Raw genomic sequence first — 18990 nt, forward strand, 5'->3', positions numbered from 1 at the left:
CTATGCCTAATTCCTAGCAGTACAGCCCACTTTCATTACTACAGTTAGAAAAGTTATGTTTAAAGCCCTTTAAGCATTAAGAGCCCAGATCAGAAAACAGGATTCCCATGTCCATAACCAGTGCTCAAACCTGTAGACTAACCTACCTTGCAGCTAAATTACTGAATCTCTTCTTTAGTATCTGTTTGAAGCATTGACAAAAAAACCCTCACCCCTCCCAGCCTCCCAAACAGGGAATTCTAAACAGCCAACTCACTTCTAGCTTGAAACTGTGATACTTTCAGCTATTCCCACCACTGACTCAGGCAGAGTTGTCAGTAACCATTGCTATTGGGCAACAGGGGCAAGCCCAAGCAGCACACACACAAACTATTTAAGGTAAAGAAGAAAAAGAAAACATTTAGGTCATCCTAAATATTCAGTTTTCTGATAAACTCAAAACATCTGCTGTTTTTTAACTTCACACATACACACACACACACACAGAGTTTCTGGTTTTTAAACGATAAGTTACTTGCCATTGCAGCCTCATCTAAAAGGTAGTCCTGTCTAATACAACCCCTTCTCTCTTACCATCCAAATATTCAAACTACATTCTTTCAGGTCAAGAAAACAACAGCTGCCACTGTCACGAACAGATTCTCTTGCTGTCATCTTCTGAAATACCCACTTCTTTCCAACAGTATATTAGCAATTCCATCAAGAGAATACACTGATTTTATTATCACCAGACCTATTTTCACTGAAGCCATAAGACAATGAAATATTGTTGACATCAATAGAAAAAAAAAAGAGGACAAGAAGTATGAGTCTTAACAATAACAATATGTATTCGCTACATATTTGAGATATAGCTACAAGGAAAGGATGAAGCAGTCACAGCAAGTCCTATTCACTAAAGATAATGTAAAAATACACCACTCAGGGCTTCAAATAATGTTTTTGCTGATCCCCCATTCAATTCAGGCTCTAATTTATCAGAGCTGTCTTCTGAATGTTAGAAACCATCAGTATGAATCTACTTGTTTTCACATCAATATAGGTTAGCTGGTTAAAGTGAAATGGAAGTAAAGACCAGCAGTGCATCCATAATGTATTCTGCAGATACATAATTTATTTTCAGATTTCCTGAATAAAAACCTGTACATAGGGAAGGTCTTGGAGGGGTTTTTTAAACCTCAAACCCAAGAAAGGATCTAGTAACAAAGTTTCTCCAATAATTTCCTATCAGAAACTGTGTATATTCAGGGTATATCTCACTAGAGTACACTTTTACTTTTTATATTCACTGCCTTGAGAGTTCTCCTAAAATGGGAGGACACTTCTGAGAGCTTATCACTCCCTCTGGTGGTTTCTGAAAGAAATATTGGCATAATCCTAGCAGGAAAGAAAATATCTGGACTGAGGCTGCAACTTTGCAGCAGCTGCAAGAACCGGATCAGGTCTGGCTGCCCAGATCACACACACCAGGCAAAGCCCTCCCAGCTCCTTGTGCTGGGCACAGGCAGGAAAAGCAAAGGCAGCATATTCAGTTTGGTTTGGTTTAGACCCTCAACTAGGCAAGTGCAGGGAATTCCAGAGCTTGTTCTCGAGCAAGGGAAGGCAGAATCCCTACAGCCCTCATTTTCACCGTGCAGGCTGACTATCAACCCAATGCAAAAGATACAGTCAAAGCCCTCCTTTTTCTTGTACACCACATTTAAGGAGTGGAAATTAAGTTTTAACATGATCATGTCCTTAGTCTGCAAAAAGATTCACAAGATAAATCACAGGTCAGAGTGTGGGCCTATATACTTAAAATGTCACCATCTTCAGACAGAGCTTTACATGCTTAATACCAATTATAATGAAGAGGTAAATCTAATTCATTTTACCTAACTGGAATAAAGCACCTGTCATTGCAGTATCTGAATTCCCTGAGCACTAAAGCACAGAGCTGTCATCACACAAAATGCTGGATTCTCTCACTGGCAGACAGCAAACCTTGCACTGACTGCTGCAGCGCAAGGCTTTAAAACAGAACTCAGTTGACATTTTAGATTTGCTCCCCACCTCCAAAACTAGGATTTTATAAAAAATACAATTTAAACAAGTTTCGGCTTTCCCTTATTACCCTTTGGTTGAAATTAGGTTATCTGATATGTCCTATATTTCATCAAGTATTCTTGGACAAATAAAGCCATCCCCTAACTGTTTTGAGGAATGATTTCATTTCATTGAATAAAATTTCATACAGCAGAAGGACATCTCTGAATGGCTAATAAAAAAAGCCACATTTTACTTTCTTTTTATATTTAAAGTTTTAATATGCAGCTGTCTTTTTTCAGTGATCAGTTTTATAACCAGACAAGATTACATTTTCCATAAACTTTCAATACACACTGTACTGATTTTGATGATAAAGGACTTGAATGAGCTACAATCAGACAGCAATATGAGATAAATTTCAGCTGAAACTCAAATAAAAAATTGTACAAATGAACAAAGCTACACAGTATTACTGCAGGGGGAATGTAGGTATCTCCCAAAATAATGTGGCCTTTATTGCTTTCTCTTTTACATCCACACAGTGAAGTTGATTACATACAGAACTGATCCAGCATAAGGCATTTCAGGTAACCTACAACTTCTTAGAGAAATGAAAACAATGTCTGGGTCTACCTACAAAAACCAAAACCAAACAAAATTAGAATCCCAACTCCCAAACGCCCCTAGCCTTCCTTCATATTTGGAAATTCTGCTATTCTTTCGTTTAAGTTTTAGCTATTGCATGGAAAGTTTAAGGTTTCAGATAAACCCCAGCTACTGTCTGCCTCCAGAAGTCCTGAGGCACGAGCTCTGCCTGCGCAGAAGTGCACAGAACTTGAAGAGGTGCATTTGTGACTCACACAGTGCTGTCATGGAAATCGCTAACATAAGTACACAGATGAGCAAAACCACTTGGGACATTCATTTCCTGTTAGGGATGAAGAACCTGGAACAAGCTGTATTTATAAACAGAGATCTTTGCGGTTTAGCTACATCTAAAAGAGAAGCTTTAATTTGGATCACTTTCCATAATAGTCGTTTTTCTCATCTAATGCTAAGGCAACCATCATTTTTCAAGCAGAAAAAAAGCTCAACAATTTAAAGACTTTACAGGCTGTTCCCAGCCCACCTTTCCTTCAGCTCCCTTGCAAGGCACACGCCAGTCTCTGAGGAGCTCTCTGAGCCCAGGGACAGCATCTCACAGCCATGTTGTTTCTGCAGCTAAAGACGGGACTTTTCTGGATGCAGACATAAAGCAGGAACCCAAACACTGCAGGGATAACTGAGGGTGCCACTGGGGCTCATTCAACCCCAAGAGATGCCATGTATCTATGAAATAGGGAAGGTAACAATTTATGAGTCCTAGCACAGAAGAGCATAAACTGCTTAGAGAATTCTATGACAAATTAATACACATGAAGCCTTAGCTGAATAAAGGTGTAAGAAATACAGCACAATCATAGGACCCTCCCTTCAGCCTCTCCCCCAAAAAGCATAGCTATAGACTAAGTAGCCTAAACAGGACCAGGTGTTGATCCCCAGGCTGACCTTTTCAAGTTTCTAAATATTATAATTGCTATTAGAAGATCATTTTGTATAATTCTTAGTTATTTTAAACTAAGCTTATTCATTAAATTGTCTCTCTCACATGACAATTAGTCTCAGCTCATAAGTCTCAGCTCCATTCACAACCTGCATTGAAAACTTTTAAATAGCAGAAACCTTAAATTAAGTTGTAATCTAACAACAATGAAAACTGATCCTCTACATTGCTAGTGGTTTTATTTTGCACACCTAATAAAGAAAATACAAAAACATGCAATAGATGAGATTTTGCAGGTAAGTGAACAGATTTATTACTGATCCACTGTTAGCACATGATCTATACTCAGAATTCTGATTTGCCATACTGTGCCCACGATCTCTCCAGATCCTACACGAGCACCCAACTACATCAAATTAATGGAGCCAACAACAGGCTGGCTTTGAGGGGATAGATGACACGTGGTTTGGAGCGCCAGTACAACATTAACCCACCAAATACTTTTGAATGAAATAGACAAAATATGTTTACAGTGTGTGTGGATGGGAAATGCTAGGGGTTGCACTCAATTTAGTTTTGCATAATAGCCATCAACGTTTTTAATCCTGTGCCCATAAATTCAGAATTATTTTTATTATTCCTAGTTTGCTTATAGTTTTGTCTGTTTTTAATAGATTCACTGAGCTGTTTGCAGGGCATGTGACAAATCAAGTTATTACAGTAAAAAAGTGTCACTTGATCTGAGAATGGAAAACAGAGACCTCGAAGGAATGTGTGTTCAAAAGCAGATGTATTTTTTTCCTGTTTTCTTGGGATTTTTGCATGCAGCTGTTGATTGAGAAACTGTATTTAGAAAAAGCATTCAACTGTAAGTCTCTACCATAGGGGCACTGAGCCATGACTCCAGCTTCAGAGGCATCATCTGAAATCAAGTCAACAAGGTTTGTTTTTAGTTCACCACCAAAGATTCATAAAACTGCTCCAAAATTTGAGTCCCTCTCCTCAATATCTGGTTTGTACAATCCACAAGCAGTTCTTCAATACAGTACAAGTACAGTACAATCAGTATTAAAGTTGCTAACTAGTAATAATCTTTAAAAATCATGGAGGGAAAAATACTTTTTTACTACCAGAACTACTCTTCCTAACAACTGTTTTCACACTGTTTTTGTTCCTGAAAGTGTTCACCCAGCATATGTTTTAAACATAGTTTGATGGGATGATTAAAAAAAGACCAGCACTTAAATAGATTCTTTAGGCATCTATTGGTGCAAGAACCATTAAGATGATGGGAGACTCCCCAGTTTGGTTTCAAGAATATACACTATGGAGCTGTCACGCACAACAATTTTTTCTGGCAACTCTCATTCACTATGCAAGGCAACTGTTTAAGCCTAAAACATTTTGATCAGTTCTCCTTTCAATACCACCATATGTCAAAAATCCACAAAGTTTTAAAATACTTTAAGGAACTGACCTTCCACTGTACTGGCCCTGGGTTTAGCACTGTTTGCACAGCTATGCCAGTTCTGCTTTCAATTTATTATACAATTTAAATATTTATTTAAAGAGTACACTTAAAACAAGAATTTAAATCAGATTTTCAGCGTTGAGTGGTTTTCTGGATTATTTCTGCAGGATTCCCAAGGGTTATCAAGGCTGTAGCTGATGTGTATTTAAGACAGCACTTCGGCCAGAAAACACAAACAAAAAGCAAATTGCATTCAACTCCCTCTTCCTCCCTGGCCATTTCTTTGTCTTCATGCTCTCTTCCAGCATGTCAACACACGTTTTCACACTGACATGCACAAAACAAACGACAGAACAAATTCAGTCGAAAAAAATAAATCAGTACAAAGCTATTTTTCAGCTGGAATCCAGCTCATGGAACAACTTTACAGCTCCTGTGCCAGCAGAAGGCAGGAATGAGCCACTTCGAGACTCGTCTGTCAAGTATTGTCAGTGCAGCCAACTATACACTGAAAATCCACAATGCTTCAGGAGACTTCTGTTTGCTATCCCTTCAAGAGAAAACATTGGTGAATTCACAAATCAGAGAATATTGAGGGGAAAAAAAGAAATAATTCGTCAAAGCCATTGGTCTAACTGATCCAAAATGGCACAATATCATTTATTTCATGTTTTGCTCTTAAAAAAAAAAGGTGACCATTTAGTGATACCACACAATCATTTGTAAAGAAAGCATTTGGATGAGTCCAGATCATACTCTCTGAAACATAGAATTCATAAATACCTTCATACAAATGTAATTTTAAGCAAATTTGAGGATGAACATTTCTATTCTGAAAGAGTAAAAACCAGTTGAATTACAGAACAAGTGAGAAAAAAGCAAACAATCTGGCATTGTGAAAGGCCTTTGTAAAACAGCTTGTAAATGCATGTGAGAAACATTTGCTACTAGTACTACTAGTGTTCACTGCAATACAAGTAAGTAGAGAAGAAGGAATATACAAATGAAAACAGAAATAAGTGTGAAGATTAACTTTTCTTTTTTCTTTTCTGAGTCAGACTTGATGTAAAATCTTTTGCCTTGCTCCTTTAAAGTTCTAATCACGTTAGAAATGGATATTTAATTGAATTCATTTGCTTTTGCCGTATGTACTCAAAACATACTTAGGTTGCCCTTTATTCATTTTACCAAAAGATAAAGCATAACCCTTTTCTTTTTCCCCAGAGAACTGCAATACGACTGCACACTAATTCTGTTTGAATGTTTATTTCACATTAAGGGCATTTTTCTGCAGCCTATTTTAAGTAACTACCAAAAATTATTAAATACAACAGTGCAAGAACAGGCCTATGAAGAATCATATTTGTGGATCAGGCTCCGATGGAAAGTTCAGCAGCATCAGGAGTTATTACCCTGCATTTTTCCATAGCTCCCCTGCCAAAGGTTAGCAGGCTGTTGGATCTGCTGGAGAAACTGTTCCCTGCATGCACAGCTTTTTGGATTGAAACGGGCTGAGGAGCCTGGAGAGGGGAAGAGCAGGTACAAGCTGATCAGACACCTGTAATCCCTCCTATCAGCAAAACTGCATCCAGATTGCATGTCTGTACAGCCAGGGTGAAACCATCCCAGCCTACCCCACCCATGCATTACAGCCATGGGAAGGGACGGACTGAGGCTCAAACATTGGCCAGTCACACTCACACAAGAAGAGCAAAGCAATTCTATTGCTTCAGACTGAAACTGGCTCAGAGGGAATGCAGCACATGGCCCTGTGTACCTGATCGGCCTTTAATTCAAAACACAATGCTGCATATACAGACTCACAATAGGCTCTCTCCCCATATAAAAAAGTCCTCAAACCTGCTAACATTCCAAATTTATGTTCTTTATGAGCCGTATAAACTACCATTCAGGAATTATTACTCTAAAACTAAAGGTGAGGCTGAAGGAAATAGTATCCTTACACCTTCTCAGTGATAATATTAGTTCTTGTGAGGCGTGTGATCAGCTAGGACTAAATCTGAATTCTCTTTCAACCCCTGCTCCAGCTGATCCTGCAGCCCTGGAAGCAGTCATGCCAGCACACACGAAGAGATGCAAAACCAGATCTTTTGGCAGGCAGTTTTCAGCACCACACACACCCTTAGGTACAAGAATGACTTCAGATGTCTAGAGAACGGCATGACAAGTACTCCACAGACATATGTGCAGAAAAGACAGCACATGGATGAGGAAAGCATTCTAAAGGAAATGTTAACTGCAGCCACTTCTTGGTGGTAAAGGCACATAAAGCAGAGAACATGATTTTATTCCTTGAATCAAAATTGAATTTTTTACAACAGGTAGTTAAAAAAAGGAACTAGGAATTCTTATACTAACAGAGAACATAATAAATTATACAAATTTATTTGTATAGGGATAGCTAGTTATAGAAAATAATGAATTAGAAGAATTTTTATTAAACAACTGAAGACCCTATAATGAAAGTCTGTGCAATAACCAGGATTACAATTATACACACTAGTCATCAGCAAATGTTTCTATTTCTGTAGCTGAGCATTAAATGACTTTGCACCTTGGACTGCAACTTAGACCACACTCACTAATTCATCTCTGTCATAGAGCTGACATTTGAACAGCCATTAAACAGCAACTATAAAAGCACTTTCATTTCTCCATCCATGTTCCAGGTCAGGGGTCTCAAATGTACATGAACAAAATGGTTTGGGAGTCTGCAACTGTTTTATGCCAAAAGCCTCATAAACTCCTAGATCTGGGGAGACACGCTCTCTCCTAGAAATGCAGATTTAGGGACTAAACTTTTATATGCTTCTGTATGAACATACCTTCACAGACAGCAGGATACTTCAAATTATTTGCTGTAAATCTATTACAGCTTACTACAGGTTTAATTTGTACATGTTTTATTCAGGTTGACACACTAATTGCTCCATGAGAAGAAAACTCTGGTGCACGGATGTGGCTCACCCAGTTAGCCTTCTCAGTTCAGGGCACATCCTTGATAAAACGAATTTGTACCATTACAATATCTGTAAGTTATGTAAAAACGTGAATTAAGCAGCTGAACAAGCCGCCAAGGCTGGATCTGTCAGGAGTTATTAAAAAAAAAAATGGAAGGAAAAAAAGTTAAGGAAAATATCGCCGTTTCTTAATACAGAGCACTTAAAAAGTTCGTGTTTGGAAGTGCCAAGTCCTGAACGGCAATCAGGAAAGCCGATCCGGCTCCGGGAAGCACCTGCCGTGCGGCAGCGAGCCCGCAGTCCCCGGGCACGAGCCCCCGGGGACGGGCGTTGCTGCTTGCGGGAAGGCGGCCCCGCCTTGGGCCCCGCGGCTGGGCTGAGCCCCCAGACTGGGGCGAGGGCGAGCTCCCGCCGGACAGGGCGGGGAGCAGCGGGACCCAGCAGCCCGCGGCCAGCACCGCGCACGGCTCCGGGCCGGCCGGGGCTGAGCGGTCGCCGGGGACGGCGGTGGGAGCGCGACCCCAGAGCCGCCGGCACTCCCCGGGCGGATCCCGCGGCCGCTCCCGCCGCCAACAATAACAGCGCCGCCCGCCCCCGCCGCTCCATCCCCGCAGCGCCGCCCCATTGGCTGCGCCCGCCGCCTCCTCCTCTCCCATTGGCCGCTCCCGCCGCCTCCTCCTTCCCCATTGGCCGCCCGGGGGCCCGCACGCCCCGAGTCCCCTCCCCGCCCCCACCCTGCGCCCCAGCCGGTCTCTCCCGGCGCCTCCTCGCCCGCCCGGCCCGCCCGCCGCCCCTCACCGTGTAGTAGGAGAGCAGTCCGGCGTTGTAGTCCAGCACGAACCAGCGGTACTGCCAGCCCTTCATCACGTTGGTCCATTTGCTCAGCGGGCCCTCCATAATAGACGCCATCTTAGGCACCGGACCGGCCCCGCCGCGCGCTCGGTGAGGGGAGCGGGGGAGCGGCTCGGCAGCCGCCGGGCGGGGAGGGGGCGGGGCACGCACTGAGGGGGCGGGGCCTCGGGCCACACTGCCCGGGGCGGGGCTTGCGCGCGCAGCAGGGCGGGGCCAGGGCGGGCGTGAAGGGAGCGGGGGAGGCGGGAGCCTGTGGTGTGAGGGGAGATCTAGTTTGGGGATTGGGGTTTGGGATTTAGGGGTGCTACCTGAGGGATCCCACCCCCGAGGGAACGCGGCTTCCCCTCGCGGCCCGGGAGAGGGCTGTGAGGTGGTGAGGGCACGGCGCCGAGGCGCTGCGGATGTGTGAGGGCGGGAGGGCGTCACCCTGTCCCCTAAAATACTTGGAACCTCGTAGTTCCTTCTCTAAAGCACTTGGCACTATTTGGAACCTTTTAGCTCCTCTCGCTGTTGTGCTTGTCCCTCTGCCTCTCGGTTGTTTCCTGACCAAAGTGCTGTAAGTGTTAAGGCAAAGTGGGCTTAACAGTGGGGTCTGAGGATCTTCCTTTGAAGGGGCTACATGGCCAGAGTGTACGAAAATCATCCAGCTCTTGAGATAACCTTTGGAGGCTAAGGCTTGAACGTGATACAGCTTTCCTGTGGACTGATCCAAGAATGTGGAATGAATTCCCCAGGAGCTACAGACAATTGCAAATCTGTTGTTCAGTGCGAGGCATGGCTTTGGCACTGACATGAGTAAAGAGTTGTGCTTTTGGCACTGACATGAGTTGTGCTTTAACATAAAAACTTCAAAGGACCTACAGGGATACTCATGTTCCTTCCTGGGGATCAACAATAAAGCAGCAGAAATAGCGCTTTTACCATGAGGTTTGTGTCATGCAGTCTTTAGAGACATATCCATGAAATAACTTTTTTCTTTCCCCACATATAGCCCTTTTTATTATTTTAATATCAAAATGCCTTTATAGTATGACTGAAGGATCTTTAGTGTCTTACAACACTGTAACCTTATACTAAGTTAAACTAAATTTAACAGAAAATCACCCCTTTGTGAAAAAGAATCCCTCAAAGGCAGTGTGTTTGATTTGCGAAAATAAGAAATATTTAGATTATCTATATATATATATATTTCTTATTGTCTCCCATTTTACAGGTCACATTGCTACTATCTTGTTACTGTCTTGGAATTAAGAGCATTGACTTTATGATGCCCCTGGGAGTCACCTGGTGGTGTGTTTAGGCACAAGGTTACCAGTTTAAGGTACCTAATACACAATCTGGTATCAAAACCCGTCTTGTTAATTTAGATAACATTCTTTTTTAAATCTGCATATGACCTTAGTAGTCTGTTTTGCTCTTTAGTTTCACTGACTAAACAAAGCCTGGCTGCCTAGAGATTATACCCAGGCAAGCAAAACAAAAAACATCAGATGGTGCCAGAACATTACTAGTGCTGCCAGTTAAAGCTGTAGCTGGAATGGAGCTTTATTATCTCAGATCGCTACTTTGGCTGTTTTATACCACAGGAGTTGAAACAATGCAAAGAGCTCGTGCAAAAAAACCCCTTGGCTTAACTCTGTAGGCAGAGCATCTGCAATGAGAAATTCTCCACAGATGAGCTTTCTATTTACCTCAGTTTGCCAGAGGATGAATTTGCTGAACTTGGGCTGAATATCTTACTAGTTCTTTGTTCTCTTCAGCTTTTTTTTGAGGGGAAATGTGCCAAAGATTTGTCTCCACTAGCAAAAACATGTATTTTAGTTATCTCCATTTAGCCAAACCTTAAAAACCCTAGAGTAGATGGAAAAGTTGTGTTAACAGGTGTTACAGGGGAATTCAACTCAAGATTTCTTTTAGTAATGTAGTGTGGATATTCTCTTTAGGTAATTTGGCAGAGATCAGAGAATCATTGTTTTTCAAAAACACCCAACACAAATTAAAATGAATACATATGAAATGACCTATGAGCATCCAGGGTACAATATCATACAGGTTTATGTACTTTCATGGCATGCCAGGATGCTCTGTCTTCAGTGTCTATCAGATTACACCCCTACGTATTGAATATGGATCATGAGGGCATTATTGAGGGATTAGGCTTAATTAGTTAGATCCTTCTGGTGATGATTCCAGGGGCCCATTCAAATTCTTTTGAAAGATAAGTGCAACCATTGTAGTTCATTTAAACAAATCAACAAACTGAAATCAGCCACAACTGTGGTATAGCCTCTCTTTATATGCTTTGTATTTTAAATCATCAGCAACAATGGTTTTCAATTAAAAAATGACTTCAAGTAGGAGTTAGTGAGTGACTTCCTTAGTAGAAGAATTTATTTTGCTTTAGCATGTTCCATCAGAATCCGATCTGGAACAGTAACAAAGAGCTGTTATTTTCTGTAATTATAGGCAGTTTTATTGTGATTGTGCTGGTTTAAAAGTTAACCAGCAAGGGAAAATGAACTCAATTCAAAAGAGAGATTTATAAGTCAGAATAACAATTTATTAAAATAATGCAATAAGTACAATTATACAGACAGACAATTGGTTTTAATCCACAAAACCCAAATGTACAAACCCAGCACCCTGGGGTATGAACAAAAGTGGTGTACCTTGGCCCACCCCCCGAGTCCAAAGCAAAGGGAGAGGGAATAAACCTGCTGGTGGGAGAGCTGCTGCAGTCTGGTCAGAAGTGGTGATTGCAGTCCAGTCGAGGGTGGTGGTCTCAGCCTGGTTGGGAGCAGCGGTGGTCTGCTGTCTTCCTCTGGGTCCCACGAGAGAGAGCCCCAAGGCTCTGAAACTCCCAGTTATATACTCTCCAGTTCAGGCGGGAGTGCTCAGTCCCTCCCTCAGAGTAGGGAATTCCATAAAAGGGCATGTGGATGCTTAGTCCCTCTTATCAGAGCGGGGAATTCCATATAAGGATATCAGAGCGGGGAATTCCATAAAAGGGTACAGGAACATCTTCCCACCTTGCAGGCCTCTACTGACAGCAGTTTTTGGGAAATGGCATGGAGGCTATAGAATACACAGTTTTGGGTTACACCCATCCAGGGATGAATTGGTCCCAGCCGTTCTAACCAGGACAGTGATGTTCTCCATATTTGACACAAATCAGAGCAGTATGTCTCCCTCTGTAACATTTAGTACTTACTGTCATCTGAGAGAATAACGTACTACTGAGATCAACAGAACAGGGCAGAAGGCAGCAGCTGTTACCTTGTTTCACAGACTGCTCCATCAGCTGAAAATCTTGTCCAGCACCGTCCTCTTGCCACACAAGGGCCTCAATTAAATTATCCTGCCATGGTGTCCCAGCCATAGACAGATTTCCTGACCAGCCATAGTGTTTAGCCCATGAAGTGCCTTCTGGAATACTCAGACTGTCCCAACAGAAGTGTAGGGGGAAACCTGAGATATGCCCAGTCCTTCTGTGTTTTCCAGGACATCCCAACGTGCATCCTACTTTTAAAAACTTCTTCTATGACCTTTTCCTTTGTCAAATAAATTACAGTTATGGCCATTACAGTGTAGATCTGTATGGTTTCTAGGCAAAAGGAAGGTACAGCAGATTGAAGTAAATACCAGTGAAGGACCAGGGTGGAGGGAATGGGAAGCAGGAGCATACTGGATGTCTGATTCTTTAAGAGGGAAATGCTTTTGTGCTGTAAATTTTCCTGACATTATTGCTGAACTAACTTTCAAGAACGTCTGTGATGAAGCTGTGGCTTGTGGGTTTCCTTAAGGGTGTCTGGGAGTGTGACTGGCAGCAGTGAAAGTGGCTTTAGGTTCTCCCAGCAGCTGCAATTGCTTGGGGTTTTGAGGAACATAAGGAAGCCATTTGAGCAGAGAACAAGTAACATTTTGTTTCATTTTCTTTTCCCACTTCAGAAATGTGCTGGTAGTTTAATTTTGTATTGCTTGTCCTATCAGGTCACTGTGTGTCAACTACTGACAACATAATCATCATAAATAAGAAATTATGTTTTAGCCTGATAGTGGATGCTTCTTTTTCTGCTTGTTGGTAAGTAATGTCTTTTCTTTGTTCATTCAAGTAAAAAATTCTTCCATTTTATTTTTTTTATGGGTAACAAAGGCACTAAACAAGTACAATCAAGTAGAAGATGGAGCATTCTGTGTCATCTTTGGTCTCCTGCTATTGTCTTTTAAAGGTATTTTCTAGTCCCTCTATGCACATCCCAACTACAATAAGAATAAGAACTCTGTCAGAGCCTAAACATTTTTTATTTTATTTCTTCAGAATTATGCTTGGTTTAGGGGGTTATGGAGAGGAAGATAGATGGGAGAGAATCACCTTCACCCTACAAGCAGTCATTCTTCAAAGAGGATAATTAAATCAAGTATGACAGTAAGTGCCATCGTAAGTACATTTTCTGAATAGATTTATTACACTGTCACTGATTTTAATACAAATGTTTATTAAAAAAAATCAGCCAGACAGTGGAAGGAAGACAGTGGTTGTTTTCTGAAGCAAACAGATAATTCTCTTGCGCCTTTCTTGCCAATTCCTGTAAGATTCTATGAAATAAAAGCCATTAGCAATAAATTTTCCCAAATCTTTCCATTTTCATCTTGTTTTTAGCTGGTCTTAATGAATTGTCATAAATTCCTTTAGGTCAGGGATGAGGTACCTCATTGAGGGCTAAGCAGACCTTTCTGAGTCTTCTAAATGACTCCATATTAGCATACACTGGGAAAAATCAAATAACCACAGGTTGTATGGAATTAAAGCCATCAGGTCTCAGAATCCTTGTTCTGTTTCTGCTTATTGCTGTGTTTGGTATAAGTTCACAGGAGAAGGGAGTTTTCTTTTTGAACTATTTAAAGATTATTAGCGTTCAGATTCTCATCCTTTCATGGCACATTTAGAGCTGCACTGGAAAGTGTTAGGATATTGGAGCCATTTCCCCAAAACCCGTGGAATATGCTCAGACAAAATGTGACACCATTTAAGAAAGGCCTGCATTTAAAATAGATAGGGATGATTCTGAAACTAAGGTTTGGTTTGGCTGAAGTTGTTTAATCCCCTGTAGTGCTGTGTGTCAGGGGGATGATGCAGCAAAGACGCAGCTGACTCACCTCGCTGGCACCGATACTTGACAGGACTGGGAGGGGTTTGTCAGATGTTGCAGCTCGTGTTAAAAAACAGGGCGTGAAGGTACTCGGCTAAGCCATTCCACTGACTCACTTAATGACCAAATCCTGTTACAAGGTCTACAGGGAAGCACGTTTTAAGGACACTATAAAGTCGAGTAGCTCTGCAACAATAACAAAACTTGAATTTTGGCGTGGTCTCATGAGAGTAGATTAATGTTAAAGTTTTGGAGGACAGTTTGACATAACAACATTATCTGAGAGTCGCAGGAGGTGTAAACTGACATTTTGGGACTCAATGCTTCTCTAAGAAGTACATTTCTGAACTTCCTGAGGGGCTTTGCCGTTAAGAAATGTGGATATCTTCTGCACTCACTTTAAACAGAGGGCAGAGAATTCCTCCCACGTATTCCAGTCACACTTGAGATCTTTCAGTGTTCAGAGGTGTAGGCATTAACAGCAATACAAATTTAACAGGGAAAGCAGCTTCTAAAAAATGCTGCAACTTCAACATAGTATAAATCTAGTCCAAAATCATTTTAAAAATTACCCAGCCTTTATACTGAAGAAACGGTTATACAAGCTCTTTTCCAGCTGAGCTCAGGTAATCTGGATATCAATCTAGCAACTAGAAAAATGCTGGAATGAGTTTTGTAGGATGAACAATTCACTGTAATCTTTGTGTTGTTTTATTATAAAACTTATCATAATTTACTCCTGAGATCCACAGGCCTTGGACACATTTAAGATTCAGCTGGACAGGGTGCTGTGCCATCTTGTCTAGAGTGTGCTTTTGCCAAGAAAGATTGGATCAGATAATCCTTGAGATCTGTTCCATCCTGGTATATTGTATGAGTCTATGATTCTTTGCTGAGTACAGGAGTTGAGGCTTCACAGCATGCTGAATCCCATTTTATCCTCCTAATGCACTGCTGAGATGGGTAATTCTCATCATTTGATTTAAGCATCTTACCATCCTCTGGGCAGGATTCATTTAAAATTTAATGCAGAAGTCCCTGCTATTTTCTCAACCGCAAATAAGTGATTTCTACTTTAGCCTCCACAGGGACTTTGAAAAGATATGGAGGAATGCTGCTCAACTGGAATGTTCCCTTCACTGCAGCTGTGGTATGCAGCCCACTGGTACAAAAAGAAAATAAGGATAATCTCTTTTCCCAAAGCTTTTGCTTTTTTCATAGTGTTTGGCTTATTAATGTGTTTCAAATAAGGTTACTGGCTCTTTGTAGTCAGTTCTGCAAGAATGCAATACATACACAAAAATTAGACTTTTACAGTTGAGTTTGATGTGTAGCAAATTCAGCAAGGGAAAGGGTGAGAACTCAATTAATATTTTACAGTATTGTCCCTAATCATAAGGATTATATATTGTGTTTATTTTTCTTTATACATGATATTTATTTCTTATTCATAGATACAGCAATATCAAGGGTAGTATTTAAAACTAGTGTATATACATATACAATAGGTCCCAAAAATATATGCATATGATTAGGCTGTTATGAACAGTATCCATGCTCTCTGGTACAAAGTCATATTAAAATCTGGAGGAAAAAATATCTTTTTCCCTCTCTGTCTGTCTCTTTTGTGTGTGTGTGTGTGTGTGTGTGTGTGTTTTTGTCCAGGTAAATAATAGAAGTCTGACCATGGTAATTTTTAGGATACTAGGTGGAAAATCTAAGGAGATGAAAGGAAGGATAGAAGTTAAGTCAAGGAGACATAGAGCTGAGCAATCCATCATAAAACACAAGTAATATAAAATGTGTGCCTCTAGTGCTCCTTTTATTTTCATAGCTGAAACTATGAAAGGATATCTGTTAAAACTAAGTTTTCCTGTGTCAATTTGGAATCAATTTCTGTCTCCTACATTTTCTTCTGGAATTTAAGGTAAAATCATTTTTCTTTAGGTCTAGCATCACTCTAAGGATTTGTACGTAGGAGGAGTCCTATATACAGTTTAAGCCCTCCATTAATATTACCTTCATTTTGGGATGCCAAAAAGATTTTTCTTTAAGGTTACTGTTTCTTGTATAAGGATGAGAGACAAAAGTAGCAAGGTTTATCCTATCAAAAATTGGAGAAGGTTTTTCCTTCTTATCTGATAATTAAAATATCCTTTTTGGAGCCTACTTAAAGGATTTGCTTCCTCCTTGTTCTGATGAAAGCAAAAATGCAGAATTTTTTTTTTTGTCCTACTCAACTCTCTCTCTCTTCCATGAGAGAATTGACTTAGTAGAAGAAAAATAAGTAGCCACCAGAATTGCCAGAATAAACTCAGATTGCTCCCCAAAATCCTTATCTGCACTTGGAGCTGATCTAGAAAGCAGATGGGTGCTTTGCTACTGTGACAGCTCTTGGGAGCTGTCAGGAGACTATTCCATCTATGTGTGAAGGAGCAGACTCATGCAGAATGCAGCTACATCTGATTTCCAGATAAGTGAGAATTGGTTCACGGCAGCACCTCCTGCATCTTGGTGTCAGTAGGAAGAAAACCCAGGTTCAAGGATTAGGGAAAGCTCTAGCACACCCTGGCTAGGATTCCAGCCTTAGCACTGTGGAGACTAAAGGCTGGGACGTGTTATAGGACACATTAAGCTGCTGTCTAGACTAAAGCAACCACTCACAACAATTAACTCCAGCTCAGGTGACTTCTGAGCTGAAAATCATTGGAAGTTTGGGAGGTACACCAGGGCAGTCTCACTACATGCTCCACTCCTACCATTTTCCATAGGTACTGGCTATTGCCACTGCTGGAGACAGGACACTGGGCTGTTTAGACTTTGTTTTTATACCTTTGTTCTGAGCCACTACTGCTATTTTTATATTATGTTCTTATTTTCATTAAGGGAGTTATTTTCACCGGGGGGCTGTATAGAAATCCTTTCAAGGAGGGTTTTGGGTTGTTAGGGTTTTTTTTTCCAGTGAAAGAGTGGGATTTCTGTGAGGATCTTTAATGATATCATAGCCTAATTTTTCATTTCAGTAGTCAGACCTTATTTTGCCCATTCTCTAACATGAACAGTTTTGCTGACTTTCACTGAAGCTGAAGTTGCTCAGAACTGTTGAAATACACCCAGATGTCATGGCCTGAAACAAAGGAAATCCTACTCAGCTCATAGGCAGCAGCACACACAGGGCAGCTCTGTTCCTCACTTTGTAAGCCAAGAAAATCCAGGCCTTGTTGCATTTATTCGCTTCCAAGTTTCAAAAGTTCAGTCTGTGAACTTCCCAGTGCCCTGATAAACTATTTAATTTGAGCAGTAACTGCAATATAACTTCTAAGCAAATGCTACAGTAACATTAATATTAAAATCTCTAAATGCTACTGGAGTTAACTGAATTCTCTGGACAGCTGGCAAAATGGAGAGTTACATCATTTGTTTTCCATTGCCCAAGAGAATTAGTTTTTGAAAATAAACTTGTGAGGAATGTACTTACAAGGAAGTCTAACTACAAAAATAGTCTGCAGTGTACAGTGAAACTTTGATTTTCCTAGATAAACTGAAGTTGGTAATATTTAGGATGTTGTAATTTCTTACTGTGGTGTGTTTACTTGAGGTATACTCAATAAATTGTTTTAATTTATTGGTCAACCGTGCGATATAGTTTGCAGATCAGCAGCCTTAAGCCTTTGGAAATAAGTTACCAACAAAGGAAAGCACGGGTTTAGTCGAGTGTTTCCAGTTCAGGCTGAACAGGACAGAAGTTGTTCATACTTGTGTGTTGCTTTGGTGTTGATGTGGTTACATGTACATGATTAAGAGCAAAACTTATCTCATGGACTTAGAGATTAAAGCATGTAAATACCTACAGTTAAGCTCTGCTATCTGTATTCCATAAGCAGTGAGGAGGATCTGAGTGTTCCATTAGTATTACACTCTCTGGTTTATGTTGGCTAGTTCTAATTATGCTGTTTCTAGTCTGCCAACTAGAGAAAAGATGCAGCTCTTCTGAATACAGCAAAACCAGTAGCAAATGAGCTGTGGTCTTGTCAGTCTTTCAGATTTTGGCTTACATATCTGACAATTTTAGACAAAACAAAATCCTACCCACAGTTTTCCCTGATCCAACTGTCACTTACAGATTGATAAGATTAACCCATTCTGTCTGTGAAATGTTACATCTACTTGACTTTGCACTTTTGGATGGGAATTTAATCTGTTAAATATCAGGGGTGATGTCTCATACATTTAATTACTACGGAGTCACTGCATTAAATTTACTGATTGCACTGAATTTCTAAAACACAAGGAGGACAGTGTTCTTTTTCTTATAGGTGGTGGAACAATCTTAAACCCTTTGTCTTGACTGTGGAGTTAAATTACGAATTCTTTGTGGTTTTTAGCTTTACTCCTTTACACCCACAAACCCTTAGCTGTAGTATTGTAGTACTTCAGACATTTCAGGGGATAATCAGTGTGGTGTTGGTGATGCAGTGTGAAGCATAGGTAATACTGTGTAGTGCTTGGCTGACTGAATTGATAGCTGTCATTTCTGTTCCCAGCAGCAACATGGGCATATTCTGTAGTGTGAGTGCTCAGACTGTGTAATTACTTTTTGGAAATGCTCGATTTTTCTCATGTACAGAGAAACTCTGCAATATGAAATCTACCATTTTCTGGGGTTTTTTGCATGTATTCAATAATCCTGTGTCAGGATTGCTGATGTTAAGAAATTCAGGCACCTATACAGTTTTGGGAGATGGAGAAATTAATAGACATAAATATATATATGTATGTTCATAGATGTATGTGTGTGTACCCTCATAGAAAAAATCCAGATGGAAAAAAATGGCATATATAGGAAAATCAAGACATATGGTAGCTTTAAATTAAGTTTAATTTGCAGTGAAGGCATTGCCTAAGGCATAATAATGCAGGCAGGAACAATGCCTCCACTTAGGCAAACTGTGTGTTGGGCAGAGG

At 40.7% G+C, this 18990-nt stretch overlaps 2 protein-coding genes across 7 annotated transcripts in view; one reads left to right on the forward strand and one right to left on the reverse strand.

Annotated features, from left to right (window-relative positions):
- OSBPL9 (oxysterol binding protein like 9) overlaps positions 1–8959 on the reverse strand; it is a 59784-nt gene extending 50825 nt beyond the window's left edge. For 3 of the 4 annotated variants that reach the window (XR_003534196.1, XM_027683174.1, XM_027683171.1), the window contains exon 1: positions 8822–8959. Coding sequence is in view for 3 of the 4 variants with exons in the window: in XM_027683174.1 (XP_027538975.1) it covers positions 8822–8932 (111 nt within the window). In the remaining variant the exon portion in view is untranslated. Of the gene's footprint in view, positions 1–573; positions 635–8821 lie in introns of those variants that run through there. The other variant, XM_027683173.1, reaches the window with a different exon arrangement.
- The window catches only part of EPS15 (epidermal growth factor receptor pathway substrate 15), a 70688-nt gene continuing 60551 nt past the window's right edge, over positions 8854–18990 (forward strand). For 2 of the 3 annotated variants that reach the window (XM_027683166.1, XM_027683170.1), the window contains exons 1-4: positions 8863–8965; positions 10089–10196; positions 13029–13104; positions 13194–13301. In XM_027683166.1, coding sequence (XP_027538967.1) covers positions 13233–13301 — 69 coding nt within the window. In that variant the 5' untranslated portion in view covers positions 8863–8965; positions 10089–10196; positions 13029–13104; positions 13194–13232. Of the gene's footprint in view, positions 8966–10088; positions 10197–13028; positions 13105–13193; positions 13302–18990 lie in introns of all 3 variants that reach the window. The other variant, XM_027683167.1, reaches the window with a different exon arrangement.

Source organism: Neopelma chrysocephalum, unplaced genomic scaffold (assembly GCF_003984885.1).
Source record: "Neopelma chrysocephalum unplaced genomic scaffold, ASM398488v2 Primary Assembly neopelma1_64, whole genome shotgun sequence".
NCBI classification, from domain to species: domain Eukaryota; kingdom Metazoa; phylum Chordata; class Aves; order Passeriformes; family Pipridae; genus Neopelma; species Neopelma chrysocephalum.